The sequence below is a fragment of the Gymnoscopelus braueri genome (genome assembly GCF_963280865.1).
Source record: "Gymnoscopelus braueri genome assembly, chromosome: 13".
Lineage (NCBI taxonomy): Eukaryota > Metazoa > Chordata > Actinopteri > Myctophiformes > Myctophidae > Gymnoscopelus > Gymnoscopelus braueri.
The window spans coordinates 31,007,094-31,022,612 of NC_137615.1; the positions used below are offsets into that span (position 1 = coordinate 31,007,094).

The window sequence follows — 15,519 nt, forward strand, 5'->3', positions numbered from 1 at the left end:
TGTGTGTGTGTGTGTGTGTGTGTGTGTGTGTGTGTGTGTGTGTGTGTGTGTGTGTGTGTGTGTGTGTGTGTGTGTGTGTGTGTGTGTGTGTGTGTTTGCGCCGGACGTGCAACAGGACGTACGGACGGGACGTGACGGGATTGGACGGGACGGGACGGGGGACGCGGGACGGGGGACGCGGGACGGGGGAGTATTATATTAATTTATAATACTGAAGGCTACTGTATATTGATCACATGAACGCCACACACAATAGCCTAATAAATCTTACAATCTCATGAGGAAACTTGTGGATGAAAGCTGTGTCCAGAAGATCCCCATTACGACGTAGGACAGTGATATATTAATCCAAAATTAACTAATTTAATCGATAAGTATTCAATAAGCTCTGGTCCATAATCAGATAGCAGGGTTCCACTTTTATGCCCTGGATTTCGACATCATCCTTTTATCTCAGTAAAAGTGAGCAATGTTCAGTAGAAAAGGCTTATATAATATCCTTTCCATGTTATTAGTCTATTATTTGCTGGTGCAGGATTAAACGTTGTAAACATTACACATGAGAGCATTACGTTCAGCTGATCCATCATGCAATAGATGGACTCGTTTTCAGACAGATCACAATGATGTTGACAAGTTGACATCTGTATTTTTGGACGAGACGTTGAACTTCTCCAGCACCAGTGTTGCCAGATTTTGTGAGAGAAATAAGCAACCAGGTCTATGAAAATAAGCCCAAAAGAAGCTAGCCATATGAGAACTGTAAACCTATATATACACATTGAAAATAGCCAATTACAATCACAATGCTTCGTGATGCGACGCGTTGTGAGCTTGTAGATCTGCTATTTTCAAAAACAATCTTGAAATGTGGAATATTTTGAATATTTTTTAAACATTCTAACAACACAAATCTGGTACGGGGCTCCAGCTGGCACAAACAATTTTGAGATGGGGTCATAGGGACAAATTAGCCTACATATTAACGTGGGGGTCCATGACATGAAAATATTTGAGAAACAATGGTTAAAATAATTGAAAAATTGTGAAGCAAGCCCAAATAAGCAACTACACTTTAGAAACAAGGCCAAAAGACTGCAACCTGCAACTACCAATATTTACAAGCAACAGAAAAATAAGCCCAAATTCGCTTATAATAAGCGGATATGGCAACGCTGTTCAGCAAGGTGACGTTGAAACTGGATATTTAATTTCCTGTTGCCTTTTATGGTGCGAAAAGTGGAATGGAACAATGCAAATGAACCTCTCGGGAACGCGCTTGAGATTTACGACCAGCTGGCAGCCGTCCGGATTCATCATGATACACACCTGGTGAAAATTTAGTTCTTGGTGATACTCTGGGCCAAAAACATTTAAATACGTTTCTGAACATTCTACGTTTTAAAATGCAAGACTTTCAATCTGCCTGAATGGCACTGACAAATGACTCTCTTTATGTGTAAATTACATGCTGACTCCTTTGCACCGTCCATTGGGACAATGACTGATTTATGTATGTATGCTCAACTCCTTCGCACATTCCACTGTGAAATTGCTGCTATTGATTAGATGTGCATAATATGCACATCACCTACACACTTCTGAAACGGCTGCATATTGATAAGCTAATGTCCTGTCAGACAAGGTCTTATATTTATTTCTCACTGTATAGATTTATTATTGAGGGTTCGAGGCCTATAGGCTCGAAGCCTCTTTGCATCTCTTGGCTTTCATTACGGGGCCAGGCACAAGCATGGCTCCGTTTTGATATTGCCATTATTCACTATGCTTCTCCTTTTTCTACCATTTTTAGCAGTTCTGGCTTAACCGTGCATACGCTCTTTACGAAACTCGGCCATATGGTGTCATGAAAAACTATCAAGAAATGAATCTCACGCTCATTTGTCAAAGGGTGGCGCTATAGCACTCAATTGAAAATGCAAACTTTTAACAGGTGTATAGTAGGGGGTGCTAAGTGAAAAATCGTTACGCGGCGGATAAAAGCATGACATTTGATAGAGATGTCCCTTGGGTCATCCTAAAGCATCCTAGAAGGGGTGCCCAAAAAAATCTTAAACAGGAAGTGAGTTATGGACAAAATCCAAAATGGCCACCTAAACTGTTGACCGTTGACTCAAAAGACATCAAAAGAATCTCCAAAAAGCATAAAATTTGGCACACATGTCCCTTGGGTCATCCTAAGACATCCTAGAAGGGGTGCCCAAAAAAAATCTGAAACAGGAAGTGAGTTATTGACGAAATTGAAAATGGCCGCCTAGTGTTGTCGATTGACTCAAAAGACAACTAAAGAATCTCCAAAAAGCATAAAATTTGGCACACATGTCCCTTGGGTCATCCTAAGACATCCTAGAAGGGGTGCCCAAAAAAGTCTTCAACAGGAAGTGAGTTATTGACAAAATTGAAAATGGCCGCCTACAGTGTTGGCGATTGGCTCAAAAAGCCTATAGAATCTCCAAAAAGCATACAATTTGGCACATATGTCCCTTGGGTCATCCTAACACATCCTAGAAGGGGTGCTCAAAATAATCTGAAACAGGAAGTGAGTTATTGACTAAATTGAAAATGGCCGCCTACAGTGTGAAAGATGATGCAAGATACCTACAGAATCTCATAAAAGCATTAAATGTGGTACAAATGTCCCTTGGGTGATCTGAACGCATCCTACAAGGGGTGCCCAAAGAGGTTTTAAACAGGAAGTGACCGCCTAAAGCAGTTGACACAAAATAAAACATAAAGGGACGTCATAAAAGTGTATCATTTGGTACGTACATTGAGTGCTTCTTAATATATCCTAGAAGGGGTTATTTATTTGTTTGTTTGCTTGTTTATTAAACTTTTTAGGAAGGGACCATGTTGAAGAAATTCTAAATGGCTGTTTAAACAGTTGACCACGGCAGTCTGCATATTATGCAGACTCAATACGACAGGTTATGCAGTGCATAACCTGCCGTATTTTGTAGTCTACCTTCTGTTTTCATTTCTACATCATCTTATTTATTTTACTTTCTGCATTATTTATCTAACTCTCTGCATATTCTTATTTATTTTACTCTGCATCTTATCTTACTCTGCATATTCTTATTTTACTCTCTGCATCTTATTTATTTTGCACTCTACATCTTCTTGCTGGTTTTACACTTTATCTTCCCTTGTATTTTCTTCTTGATCATTACTGTTTTTTTGTGATTAGTGTTTAGTAACTACATGTATTCATGTGTGCCATTTCGCAATTACCAGCACATTGGCATAATGCTATGCAAGGTAACCCAGCATCCCGGCATCTACACTTTCTCGAACAGAAGGGCTCAGCTTTGCAGCCACACTTGAGTTCTCTACAAACTTTGGCAGCCTCTGGCAAGAGTGTCCATAAAGGTGTCCACGAATCAGCGACTTTAATCCATCCATATTTGTCAGGAGATGGTAGAGATTGCATAGCTTTCAGGCTTCTGGACCAAATGCCAGATTGGCAAACTGCTCGATTTGAATGTTGTAGCAGTGCAGCCCGTGGGGGAGGAGTGTTTTCCATTGAGAGACTATTAAAACTTTTTTTTGGCACCCCTTAAGATGCATTCAGATCACCCAAGGGACATTTGTACCAAATGTCATGCTTTTATGAGATTATTTTTTATGAGTGTCTTTTGCATCATCTGTCAACACTGTACACGTCCATTTTCAATTTAGTCAATAACTCACTTCCTGTTTCAGATCATTTCAGGCACCCCTTCTAGGATGTCTTAGGATGACCCAAGGGACATGTATGCCAAATTGTATGCTTTTATGAGATTATTTATTTGTCTGTTGAGTCAATCGACAACACTGTAGGCGGTCATTTTCAATTTTGTCAATAACTCACTTCCTGTTTAAGATTTTTTTGGGCACCCCTTCTGGGATGTCTTGGGATGACCCAAGGGACATGTATGCCAAATTGTATGCTTTTATGAGATTCTTTAGTTGTCTTTTGAGTCAATCGATAACACTGTAGGCGGTCATTTAAAAATTTGTCAATAACTCACTTCCTGTTTATCTAGTTTATATACGTTGGTTAATGATTATGCTTAATCAAAAGCATAATCATGGTTAATTAAAAGCTCACCTTTTTCTGCAACCGTTATTTCTGCATCCATCTTTTCTGAAGTCAAGCCGCCATCATCATCCTGTTGAACACAACGGTTATACTTTAGTTCTATTGAACAACATTATTGATTCATTGTATACTTTATTAGACATAAATGTAAACAGCACAACGCACAGACATTTGGGCTAAAATCATAACACGAAAAAGTCCTGGGGACTTGTTTCCATTGTGGTCCTATAATCATGTCTTGTATAGTATTGGCTGCAATAGTGGTTTTCAACCTGAAACCATAAACACACTGTGCACCTATATGAACATTCCTGTGAGTCACCTGTGTGCCTAGACTGAGTGTTACACCGTGACAACTCTCCATCACACTAGATTGTGTCCATCACACTAGACTGAGTACACTGTGACAACTCTCCATCACACTAGACTGAGTGTTACACTGTGACAAATCTCCATCACACTAGACTGAGTGTTACACTGTGACAACTCTCCATCACCTCCATCATGTTAGACTGAGTGCTACTGACACTGACAACTAACTCTTACCTGGGTCAGCTGAGGTTCTGTCATCATGTGGTTAACTGAAAAATAACAACAAGAAATGTAAGCATGAACACAAGAAGATCAATAACAAAATGAAAAACAGAAGAAACAGTGTTTACAGTGTTTAAAATACAAATACGTTAAGCATAGGCGGTTTAAAGGTATTACGGTATACCAGGTTATTTAGAAATCCCAAAGATGTGAGTTTCAGAATCGTCTAAAATACAGACGCTGCTCTTTCTATTAAACTGACACAGAGATGATGTATTGAACCACAGCATAATGAAATATTGTATTGAGGTGACGTATTGTAGTGACAGCATTATGAAATATTGTATTGAGGTGATGTATTGTAGTGACAGCATTTTAAATATCTACACATATATTCTGTATTGAGGTGATGTATTGTATCACAGCATTATGAAATATTGTATTGAGGTGATGTATTGTAGTGAAAACATTATGAAATATTGACACAGAAGTTTATCTTCATATAACTACAAACACAGTTTGTGAGTCATATGGTTGTCACCAACACATTCCATTATTTAAAAACGATTTATCCTTTGAAGTCTCACAAATTTGTACGAATGCTACTACAAATTATATTAAGGTTATTGTGCTTTTCTTTTAAATTAAATAAATGAATAAATGTCAATAAAAAAGTCATTTAGTAGTACATCTGGATCGTACCAGGCGTCTCAGAGAGGTGTAGTGTTAGAGCATCGTAAAAGGCTGCTCGAACATCTGTTTCCCCTTCATCTAGCAGTGATATGTATAGTGTCTTCATTTGGGCCACACTCGTCTCTGCAGCTTCAATCTCAGCATAGATGTCACGTTTGACCCTGGTCCCTAGACTGTCTACTATAGACATGACTGTGGAAACCTTGCGAATCAACGGTGTCCTGTGCTGCATCACAAAGTTTACTGTTAGGAATAGAAAAAACAGTGGTTGAGATAAATACATCACAGAAAATGAAGCTCCTGCATCTCTACATCTCCATATAAAACTGCTACATTTATGGGTTTGGAATAAGATATATGATGTACATCCAACAACCTACTCAGTGGTTAGCTCAAGTATTGAACTGTCTGGATAGTAAAATCTCACCTTTTTCTTCGTCTGTTTCAGGTCAGATGTTGTTGAGTCATCATGTGGTGATATGGAATATAACAAAAAGAAAATAAATGTAAGAATGATTAAATGTGCTGATAATCGTTTTGCACCTTTATGTCTAAATATCATGCAAAGTATAAACCTGCTTCAATGTTGATGTACCTTATGTATAACCTCATGTACATTCTGTACCTTATGTCTAACCTCATGTACATACTGTACCTTATGCACCTTATGTATAACCTCATGTACATTCTGTACCTTGTCTAACCTCATGCACATTCTGTATCTTATGTCTAACCTCATGTACATACTGTACCTTATGCACCTTATGTCTAACCTCATGTATATACTGTACCTTAACCTTATGCACCTTATGTTTAACCTCATGTACATACTGTACCTTATGTCTAACCTCATACATACTGTATGGATGGATATGGTTTAAAAGTTTAGCTGGCCTACGGCACCCCTCAGGTGGGTAGAGGGTAGATTGGGGGTGGGGGTCACTGTATAGCTCCCTGTACTTGAAGCACAGAAGAGCAAAGTTATAGGGGCCAAGAAGGCCCTGGGCTTCTCCCCTCTCCCATGTATGAAGTGAAAAACCTCCAACACCTGGTTCAGGCATGTCCCATCAAGGCTACATAGTGATGCACTTGGGAGCCCAGGAGAATCAAGAAGGTTTTATGTGTCACTAACTTATACAGGTACAAGCAGTGAAATGTAGGAGGAGTGCCCATAGGCGGTTAGAGAGAGTGGGGCGAGTCAGTCCTTGTGGTGGTGGTTCTAAGACCTCCATGAGGTGCACAGCTATGCATTAGGCCATCAGGGGAGTCCCCCGAAACCGGTCGTAGCACCGGGCACCAGGAAAACTTAATCCGCCCCTGGATGTCCCTACTGTATGCCAGACTGACTCACAGGAGAGTCATGTATGGTTGTTCTGTATTTCACTTGATGAAGCCCTACGTGGGCGAAACGTTGTTGTTTGGTTAAAATAATAAAGAAAAGACAGGAGAACAACCGATTGTGTGCAGACATTTCCTTTTTCTTCACTTGATTATTTTTTGGGTCCTTTGTTCTGTATTTAACCCCAGTAATATTACAAGGGATCCCCAGTGACTTATCATTGTGACCCAGAGGGTCCCTACCTAGACACCCAGTAGACATTTACAGTAGGTTCTGACAGCTCTGTGCTGACCACATCCATAGAGGGGAAAGGGGGACATCCCATGAGGACCCCTCCCCCCTTATACCTCTATACCATCACCCACCCCTTATGCTGCCCTCTACCCACGCGAGATGCACCCTAGTCCCGCTACACTCCTCCACTCCACCCAGGGGGACCCTCCGGAGGAACCAGGCCTTCTAAGTGACCTTATGGAGCAGTATCTCGTAATATTCGAGACATATAAATTAACTTATTATGCTACTTTTTAATTTGCCCAGCAATATATATTTCCAGACAAAAAATAGGTTTGCGACGAGCAGGAACAGTGGGTGTGGCTGTTCTTCTGTCAGGGAGTGGTTTTGGTGCAAAAGAAATGCTTGTAACTGACCCAGAGTCATGAAAAACCCCAGTTTGACCCCTCACAAGTTACTTAAGGCAGAAATAAACATTTTCATTGTTTCATGGATAACGTTGTGGGTAGCCCAACTTTCAGCAGCTGTCACAGGTTCCACTAGGAGAGTTGAATTTAAACTTTTAGAAAATTGTTGCTAGGGTAGAAGACAGGGTAAGCAATTAAAAATGGGATTGTTTTTTTAAGATCAAGTCAAAAGGGACAATGCCATCAATGCTCTCAATATCCTCATACCTGATTAACTATACTTCACCAACGTGAGTGACACCCACAGCCACAATACTAGAGGGAGCGACAACGATCTGGTGCCACCCAAAATCTCTGACACCAAAATGTGGAAAATGTGGAATGTCCTGACACCATTCCTTAAAAATGTGGATCACTGGCTTCTTTCAAAACTGGCCTGAAAATCCATCTTTTAGGTTTAGGAGACCACAAGGGGAGGTAAACACATTTTTTCACATATAAAGAAGATGGCATTCACTGCAGACATTTTTTTCCCTTTTTCTACTTTGTACATACAGTAGTTGATGTTATGTATGTTGGTGTTATTTTTATGCTATGTTGATTAATTGATACATAGGACCACAATGGAAACAAGTCCCCAGAACTTTTTTGTGTTATCCTTTTAGCTCAAATGTCAGTCATTTCTGTCTACTAAAGTATTCAATCAATCAACACCTTTACAAACACGGAGTTATTTCAAACACTAATTTTTATTTGGAATGGCAATGGCAACGCATTCTCACTCAGAGGTCTCGCTCACTCCTAATTCTCAACGAATCTCTGTGATTCAAAGTTTCCTATAATCAGCAGAAGTGAGAGTGTCAATTCCTTGTGTCAATTGTGTTTATATAAGACGTTAGTCTATTCAAACACAATGATTTGTGCTGCACGATGCCACTCCGAACCACACACAATTAATTTCATTAATTCATTGTGCAGGATATAAAGAACGGATTACAATCATTTAACATTCTCAATACAGTATGTTGGTGATACTTATGTCTATCAAATATGGTTTTGTTGAAAGGCAATCAAAGGTTAGAGCTCATGATTCAAGCACCGGGTAATGTCTGACATTACATAAGCTGCAACTCGTTGCATTAACTAGAACAATGAGGCATCTACAGGTGGTCTGGAGGTGTGACAATTTAGCCTGGGCCTGCACTAGTAAACAGTTAAGTTGATTTAAGTGAACTGTTCAGTTTGATCAGTTTATCCAATAAACAAAGGACTCACCTGAAGATGCTGCAGTCAGGTTCAATGAATTCATCAATGTTTTCAGCTCTGAAACATGAGAGACAATTCATGTTACAGTAAAATCATGTTTTCAGCTCTGAAAAATGAGAGAGACAATTCATGTTAGAGTAAAATCATGTTTTCAGCTCTGAACTTGAGACAATTCATGCTAGAGTAAAATCATGTTTTCAGCTCTGAAACATGAGATAATTCATGTTAGAGTAAAATCATGTGTACTGATCTGTACTTGAGGGACTCTATATGGTAACACTATGATATTAGAATCTGCCTCCTGGTGGCGCTATAACAGGACAATGTGAAAAGGGTGGGATGTCTTCCTCGGCCTAGTGGGAATGTGTGTGCAAAGTTTCACGGCAATCGGACGCTGCGTTTATGATTTGAGGCATTTTGTCCAAAACAAGCCACTCCTGCAAACTTTACATGCCAATCTTAGCCAATCAGGATGGATTATGAAAAATGTGTTGATCACATGACTATAGAGTTAATGTGTACCGATTTGCGTGATGTTTGGACACAATCTGTAAGAGTAATATCAAGAAATGTGTTTTGCAAAGATCGGCCTCCTGGTGGCGCTATAATAGGCTGATGTGAAAAATGCAGGGCAGAGGTTTTTCCTTGGCCTCTAGGGAGTGTGCATGTAAAGTTTCACGCCCATCAGTCCAGTTATAGGTAAAAACGTGAATCGGCCTCTTATAGCGCCACCATAAGGCATTTGAAAAATGTAGGGTGGCATTTCTTCGTTGGCCTAGTGGCAATGTTTGTGCAAAGTTTCATGGCAATCGCACGCTGTGTTCATGATTTGAGGCATTTTGTTCAAAACGGGCCACTACTTTGGAAGCCAATCTTAGCCAATCAGGATGGAATATGAAAAATCTGACAGATCTGTTTGGTTTAATGACTATAGAGATACTGTGTACAGATTTGCGTGATGTTTGGACAAAATCTGTAGGAGTAATATTAAAAAAATGCCAGTCTTGGCCTGGCATAGACTATGTAGTCCTTCTCCATATAGAATCCCATTGCCTGCAGTAATATAGAAAAATGAGATGAAATGTAGAATGAAATAGTTACCAGAAGGATCTTTGTTCTGCCCTCTAATGGCAAGTGTTGCCAGAGCCACCTACTGGCCATTCAATTTATTGGCAAGTGTTGCCAGAGCCACCTTTATACAACAGGTGTACTGTATTGCCCTGATTAGGAGAAGCACACAGGTGTATGTGCTCCTAATTATGTATGTGCTCTGAAATTCTTCATTACACCATCTCTTGTTGACCAGTCGACAGCATTGTCTGTAAGTGTGATCTGTTCCTTTTTTCTTATGACAGGAGACTGTAGTTCTGATTTGTATGCAACTTTGTAGAGTTTATTTCATGCATAATTGATTTGTTTTACATTTGCTATGGTAGATTAGGACTTTCACTGTGTAGATTAGCTCAGTGATTCACCTGCTTGGTTGTTTGTTTGTTTTATACAGCCTGTCATTTTCTTTATTTTTCTCTTAGTTTTACTCCATTTCTGAATGTACAAGTGTGACAATAAACACCGGAGCTTGGACGCTACTTCCTGACTCCCATGTCATTTTTGAAAGGAGTGTGGCTGACTGTCTAACTATGTACACTAATGTACACATAGCAAGGACAGTACAATCTTAATCGAATCAAATCATGAGGCCTACCCTGTATGACAAAACCCTCCAACCAGTTACTTCTCCAATGACCGCTCCTTTAATGAGTAATGACTGGTTTCTCTCACCTTGTTTCCTTGCTTCTTCTTGGAACATCTGATTGGTGTAGTGGCTTCCACCGTTCTCCTTCACCATCTTGTTGATTTTCTCCAGCAGCTCATTGACCTGAGAGGGATCCTCAATTTTGTTGTCAAAGACATGATAAAGATCACGATACTTGCTGATTAATTCTTGTATTTCCAGAGACTCCTTCACAATTTCTTCAAATGAACCTTCAAGCTGGTCACCATGAGTGAAGAGAATCATGGTGTATTTTTCTGAACTTGGTCCAAATTCTTTCTGGATCTTTGCCACAACGTTCCTCTCCTCATCTGTGTATCTCCCCAGTTTGATCACAGCCAGGAACACATGGGGACCAGGAGCAGCTAAATAAATACAGTTTTTGACCTCTTGAATGGTTTTATCATTACTGAACCCTGTGTCAAACAAGCCTGGAGTGTCAATAACAGAAACCTTTCTACCAGCCACTACACCAATGGCCTTATTACAGGTCTGTGTCACTGATTTGAATGCAAACTTGGATTCAAATGCTTCAGGACCCATGATGGTGTTTCCTGTGGCACTCTTTCCAGCTCCAGTCTTCCCCACCATCACAATCCGAATTTCTTCATCATTTGTTATGAGATCTAAGGAAAGAAAGAAAGAAAGAAAGACAGAAAATGACAGCATGTATGTTATTAATCACTTGAAGTGTGTTGATAATGTTACAGCAACATGAGTTTAATTGCTGCAAAATGTTAAGTTTAGGCTCCCTAAATTATAGAATTACTATTGTATTTCATACATTTTTTATTTATAACTACTTAACTATCTCTGAATGCTTAAAGGACGACTTTACCCATTTTCAACCCATCTTCATATAATTGGTCCTCACTAATGCTCATGATAAAATGGTACAATTATTGTCTCCGCCAGGCCGAAGGCATGGTGGAGAGTATGTTTTTTTCTACTCAGTCTGTGTCTTATAGACAAATCCACAGAGCGCTGCGGTGTCAGACTCCTGCTGTGGTGTGCATTCTGACACCGCAGTCATGATTGCGCCAGGGGAAAGCTCTGTCTATAGGAGGGCTGTGGACACTTCAGAAGCCCGCCTACCAGTGAAATCATCATTAGGCAGTTTTTTTATTTTTATTAATGCGAGAACAATTATAAAAGAATGCTAACTTTCCAGGTATAGAAAGTCGGCAGATTCTATTAGCTTGGATTACCCATCGATGATGTTACTGGTAGGTGGGTTTCTGAACTGTCCACAGCCCTCCTCTGAGACCCAGAGTGAGGACCAATTATATGAAGATAGGTTGAAAATGGGTGAAGTCCTCCTTTATTAAAGTATTAGTCAACTTTTGTGACAAAGAAATGACTAGGTACTAGTCAACAGTTTTAAAGAAGAATTGTCATTTATTTAGACATTTAATTACATGGAGAACTTAATAGAAATGCCCACACTCTGGTGTACACCCCGGGTTGACCAGCACACAAGCACTCCACTTGCCTCCAAACTTGCCACAGACTATTGATCAGTGCTCTGGCTAATGCCTAGGCTTATTTCCCCACCTTCAATGTACTTAGATATTGTACAGTTAATATAAAACTACATTATTTTTATTCAGGCACATTTTAGCCACCTACACTACCCTGTTACCAAGGTTTCCGATGCTTAGCGGCAAACCCATAGAGTTAAAAATAATAGAGAGGGCACCCGAAATCTCCTCCCATCCACTTGCATTGAGTTGCTCACCCAGCGCATGGGCCTAAATCACCCCTTCTTCCGGGTTGGAAATTTGGTGGCCGCGGCCTATTTAGGGCCTCAGTGCGCCACAGAGGTGACGCGTTTTGCGTCACAGAAGCACGCAGCCCCGTGCGCAAGCACGCAGCCCCGTGCGCAAGCACGTGCGCACGCTCGTGAGTCGAGCCCATTGGTCGAAACCGTTTTCGCTCGTTCATGTTGAGGCCCCAGGCCTGCAGTACCATGAATGGCCAGCATGTCCATTTGGCTTCAATGAAACCACTGGGTTCTGGGAGCTTGGGCAAACCACCTAATTTGGAGCACGATGCCAGCGTGAAATTGCCTTCAGGGAGGATGGGCAGGCGGACAAACACATCGTCAAGCTCATGTCACCATGATCAGCCACAAACATATAATGACTTCCCAATGCAGCTACCACTGCCAAATATGGACTGTGTTATCTAACCTCAATGTGTCATCATGGCATCAGGCCCTAACAAATCAGTCAGCCATATATGGCCATAAACGGGACAAGGACTGACAGATAGAGATCTCCATATATGGCCATATCAGTTGGATCACTGGTGCAACGTAGCTGTGAGGGCCGCGAAGCGGCCCGATCTCTAGGAACCTCTAGTAATAATAATAAATATAGCTACAAGCAGCAATATGGGGGCCAAGCAAAGCAATATGCAATGTATGCCAAACACAATATGCAATATGTGCAATAAGTGCAATAACTTGAGAAGAAAGCCCATACAATTAACAAATTCAAGCGATTGTGGATATTCATGTTGCATGTTATCATGTTGCATAATGGCAGATTTCAAACCCGTGTAAAGATGCAGCCGTCAAGACAAAAGTTTACCAAATTGTGTCCTTCATCTACACAACATACAGAGATACTTGTATTCTAATTAGCCTATGGCTTTGATCACCATTCATGGCCAGTCGGTTTAGCTAGGGCCAGGAATTGAAACTGTGACCTTCTGTTTTCTAGACGGCCTCTCTAATTTCTTAATGTTGCGCATTTGGATGAATGAAAAGTTGAACAATGAATAAATGTGTACGTTGTCTTGGCTCTGTTTAAACTTGTAATGTAATGTAATCGTTAGGTATTAGAAAATACCCATGGACAATGGTTGATCATTGTGGTGTTTGGACTGATGTGTAGCCTACCCACAGATTATCAATACATTCAAAGTTGTTGAGGCACTTAGTAGTCGCTTTTTTGCATGTAAATCAGTCCCCTTCATTATGTTGTTCACTTTGTAAATATAATGTAGGTGTTACATTGAAAATACTGTATTATTGTTGTATTACTGATTTCTATGGGATCATACTGGATATAAATATTTCAGCAGTGCAATTACTTCCACATTATGCACAAATAATAATGCATGCCATGGGAATGCCATACAATGGATCTCCAAGCAATGCATCACAACGTGTGAATTAATGCCCTGATGCTTCATGGCACTTATTATGGCCTACAATAATAAACAGGACTTTAAATATTACAATAACTTCTGCAAAGTGGGGTTCACAGAGTTAGAGTTTCAGTAGAACTAGCGAGAGAAATGCTATGAACTCATTTCTTGTCACATTGCTCTCCTCATTAAACACTTCATAGATTTTAGACATAGAATGAATTGTTTTCATAACATTAGCGTCAGTGCTAAGTTTGATAAATAGGTACAATGCAAAGTTTTAACAGACTACGGGGGGAAAAAAACAGTAGTCTATCCCCGTTTGTTTATCTGCTGAGTGCTCCGCGGCAGCTCTGCCTGTGTGTGTGCACTGACTGAGACACGCAGTGGAGAGGGGGTGGAGTTGTGTGGTTTGACGGATAGTTTGAGGATCCAATGGAATTGGGAGGTTTTGTCAGAAGCGTTTTTTTATACTTTTCATTGGTTAATTTTTTTTTTTTACACAGACGTAAGGGGGTTCAATAGCGTTGATTTATGAAAAAAAAACTATATATATATATATATATATATATATATATATATATAGCTATATGCTATATGCTATATGTCAAAACATTCCCATCTCTATCCTTTATTACTCTAACCTGTTGCACATCCTTCCCATCCTGGTCCCTCTGTCTAGCCAATCGGTGCAGGTCCTTTTCTCCCTCCTCGGTTTTACTCGGGGAGGGAGTTAATCGAATCAAATCATGAGGCCTACCCTATATGACAAAACCCTCCAACCAGTTACTTCTCCAATGACAGCTCACCTCGTTTCCTTGCTTCTTCTTGGAACATCTGATTGGTGTAGTGGCTTCCACCGTTCTCCTTCACCATCTCGTTGATTTTCTCCAGCAGTTTAGTGACCTGAGAGGGATCCTCTCTTTTGTTGTCAAAAACATGATAAAGACCACGATACTTGCTGATTAATGCTTGTACTTCCGGAGAATCGTTCACAATTTCTTCAAATGAACCTTCAAGCTGGTCACCATGAGTGAAGAGAATCATGGTGTACTTATCTGAACTTTGCCCAAATTCTTTCTGGATCTTTGCCACAACGTTCCTCTCCTCATCTGTGTATCTCCCCAGTTTGATCACAGCCAGGAATACATGGGGACCAGGAGCAGCAAAAGATATACAGTTTTTGACCTCTTGAATGGTTTTATTATTACTGAACCCAGTGTCAAACAAGCCTGGAGTGTCAATAACAGAAACCTTTGTACCAGCCACTACACCACTGGTCTGACTACAGGTCTTTGTCACTGATTTGAATGAAAACTTGGATTCAAATGCTTTAGGACCCAGGATGGTGTTTCCTGTGGCACTCTTTCCAGCTCCAGTCTTCCCCACCATCACAATCCGAATTTCTTCATCATTTGTTATTATGAAATCTAAGAAGAAAGAAAGAAAGAAAGAAAGAAAGAAAGAAAGAAAGAAAGACGACAACAGCATGTATTAATGAATGAATCATTTGATTGTGTGTTGATAATGTAACAGCAACATGAGTTTAATTGCTGCATAATTTAAAGTTTAGGCTCCCTAAGTTATAGAATTATCATTGTATTTCATACTAATTTTATTTAGCCAACTACTTAACTATCTCTGAATGCTTGAATCACCCATTTGGTCATATAATTGGTCCTCACTAATGCTCATGATAAAATGGTAAAAAAATATATATATTCTACTCGGTCTGTCTTATAGGAAGGCTGTGGACACTTCAGAAGCCTGCCTACCAGTGACACTGACTTCATTAGGCATTTATTCTTAATAATGCGAGAACAATTATCATAGCATGCTAACTTTCCAGGAATAGAAAGTCTGCAGATTCAATGAGCTTGGATTACCCATAGATGATCTCACTGGTAGGCGGGTTTCTGAACTGTCCACAGCCCACAGTGAGTAGATATCTTGCAATGAGTAATTAGTGAGGACCAATTATATGAAGATAGGTTGAATATGGGTGAAGTCC

General features: G+C 40.1%; 1 protein-coding gene across 1 annotated transcript; it reads right to left on the minus strand.

Annotated features, from left to right (window-relative positions):
- Nucleotides 1–4,487: 4,487 nt before the first annotated feature.
- LOC308099508 (GTPase IMAP family member 7-like) lies at nt 4,488–15,308 on the minus strand (the record flags this gene model as incomplete). The annotated part of the gene is made up of 6 exons (XM_080448252.1): nt 4,488–4,544; nt 4,652–4,686; nt 5,342–5,575; nt 10,361–10,978; nt 14,318–14,938; nt 15,284–15,308. The coding sequence occupies 6 exons, from the start codon at nt 15,306–15,308 to the stop codon at nt 4,488–4,490; spliced, it is 1,590 nt and encodes a 529-aa protein (XP_080304378.1).
- Nucleotides 15,309–15,519: the final 211 nt, after the last annotated feature.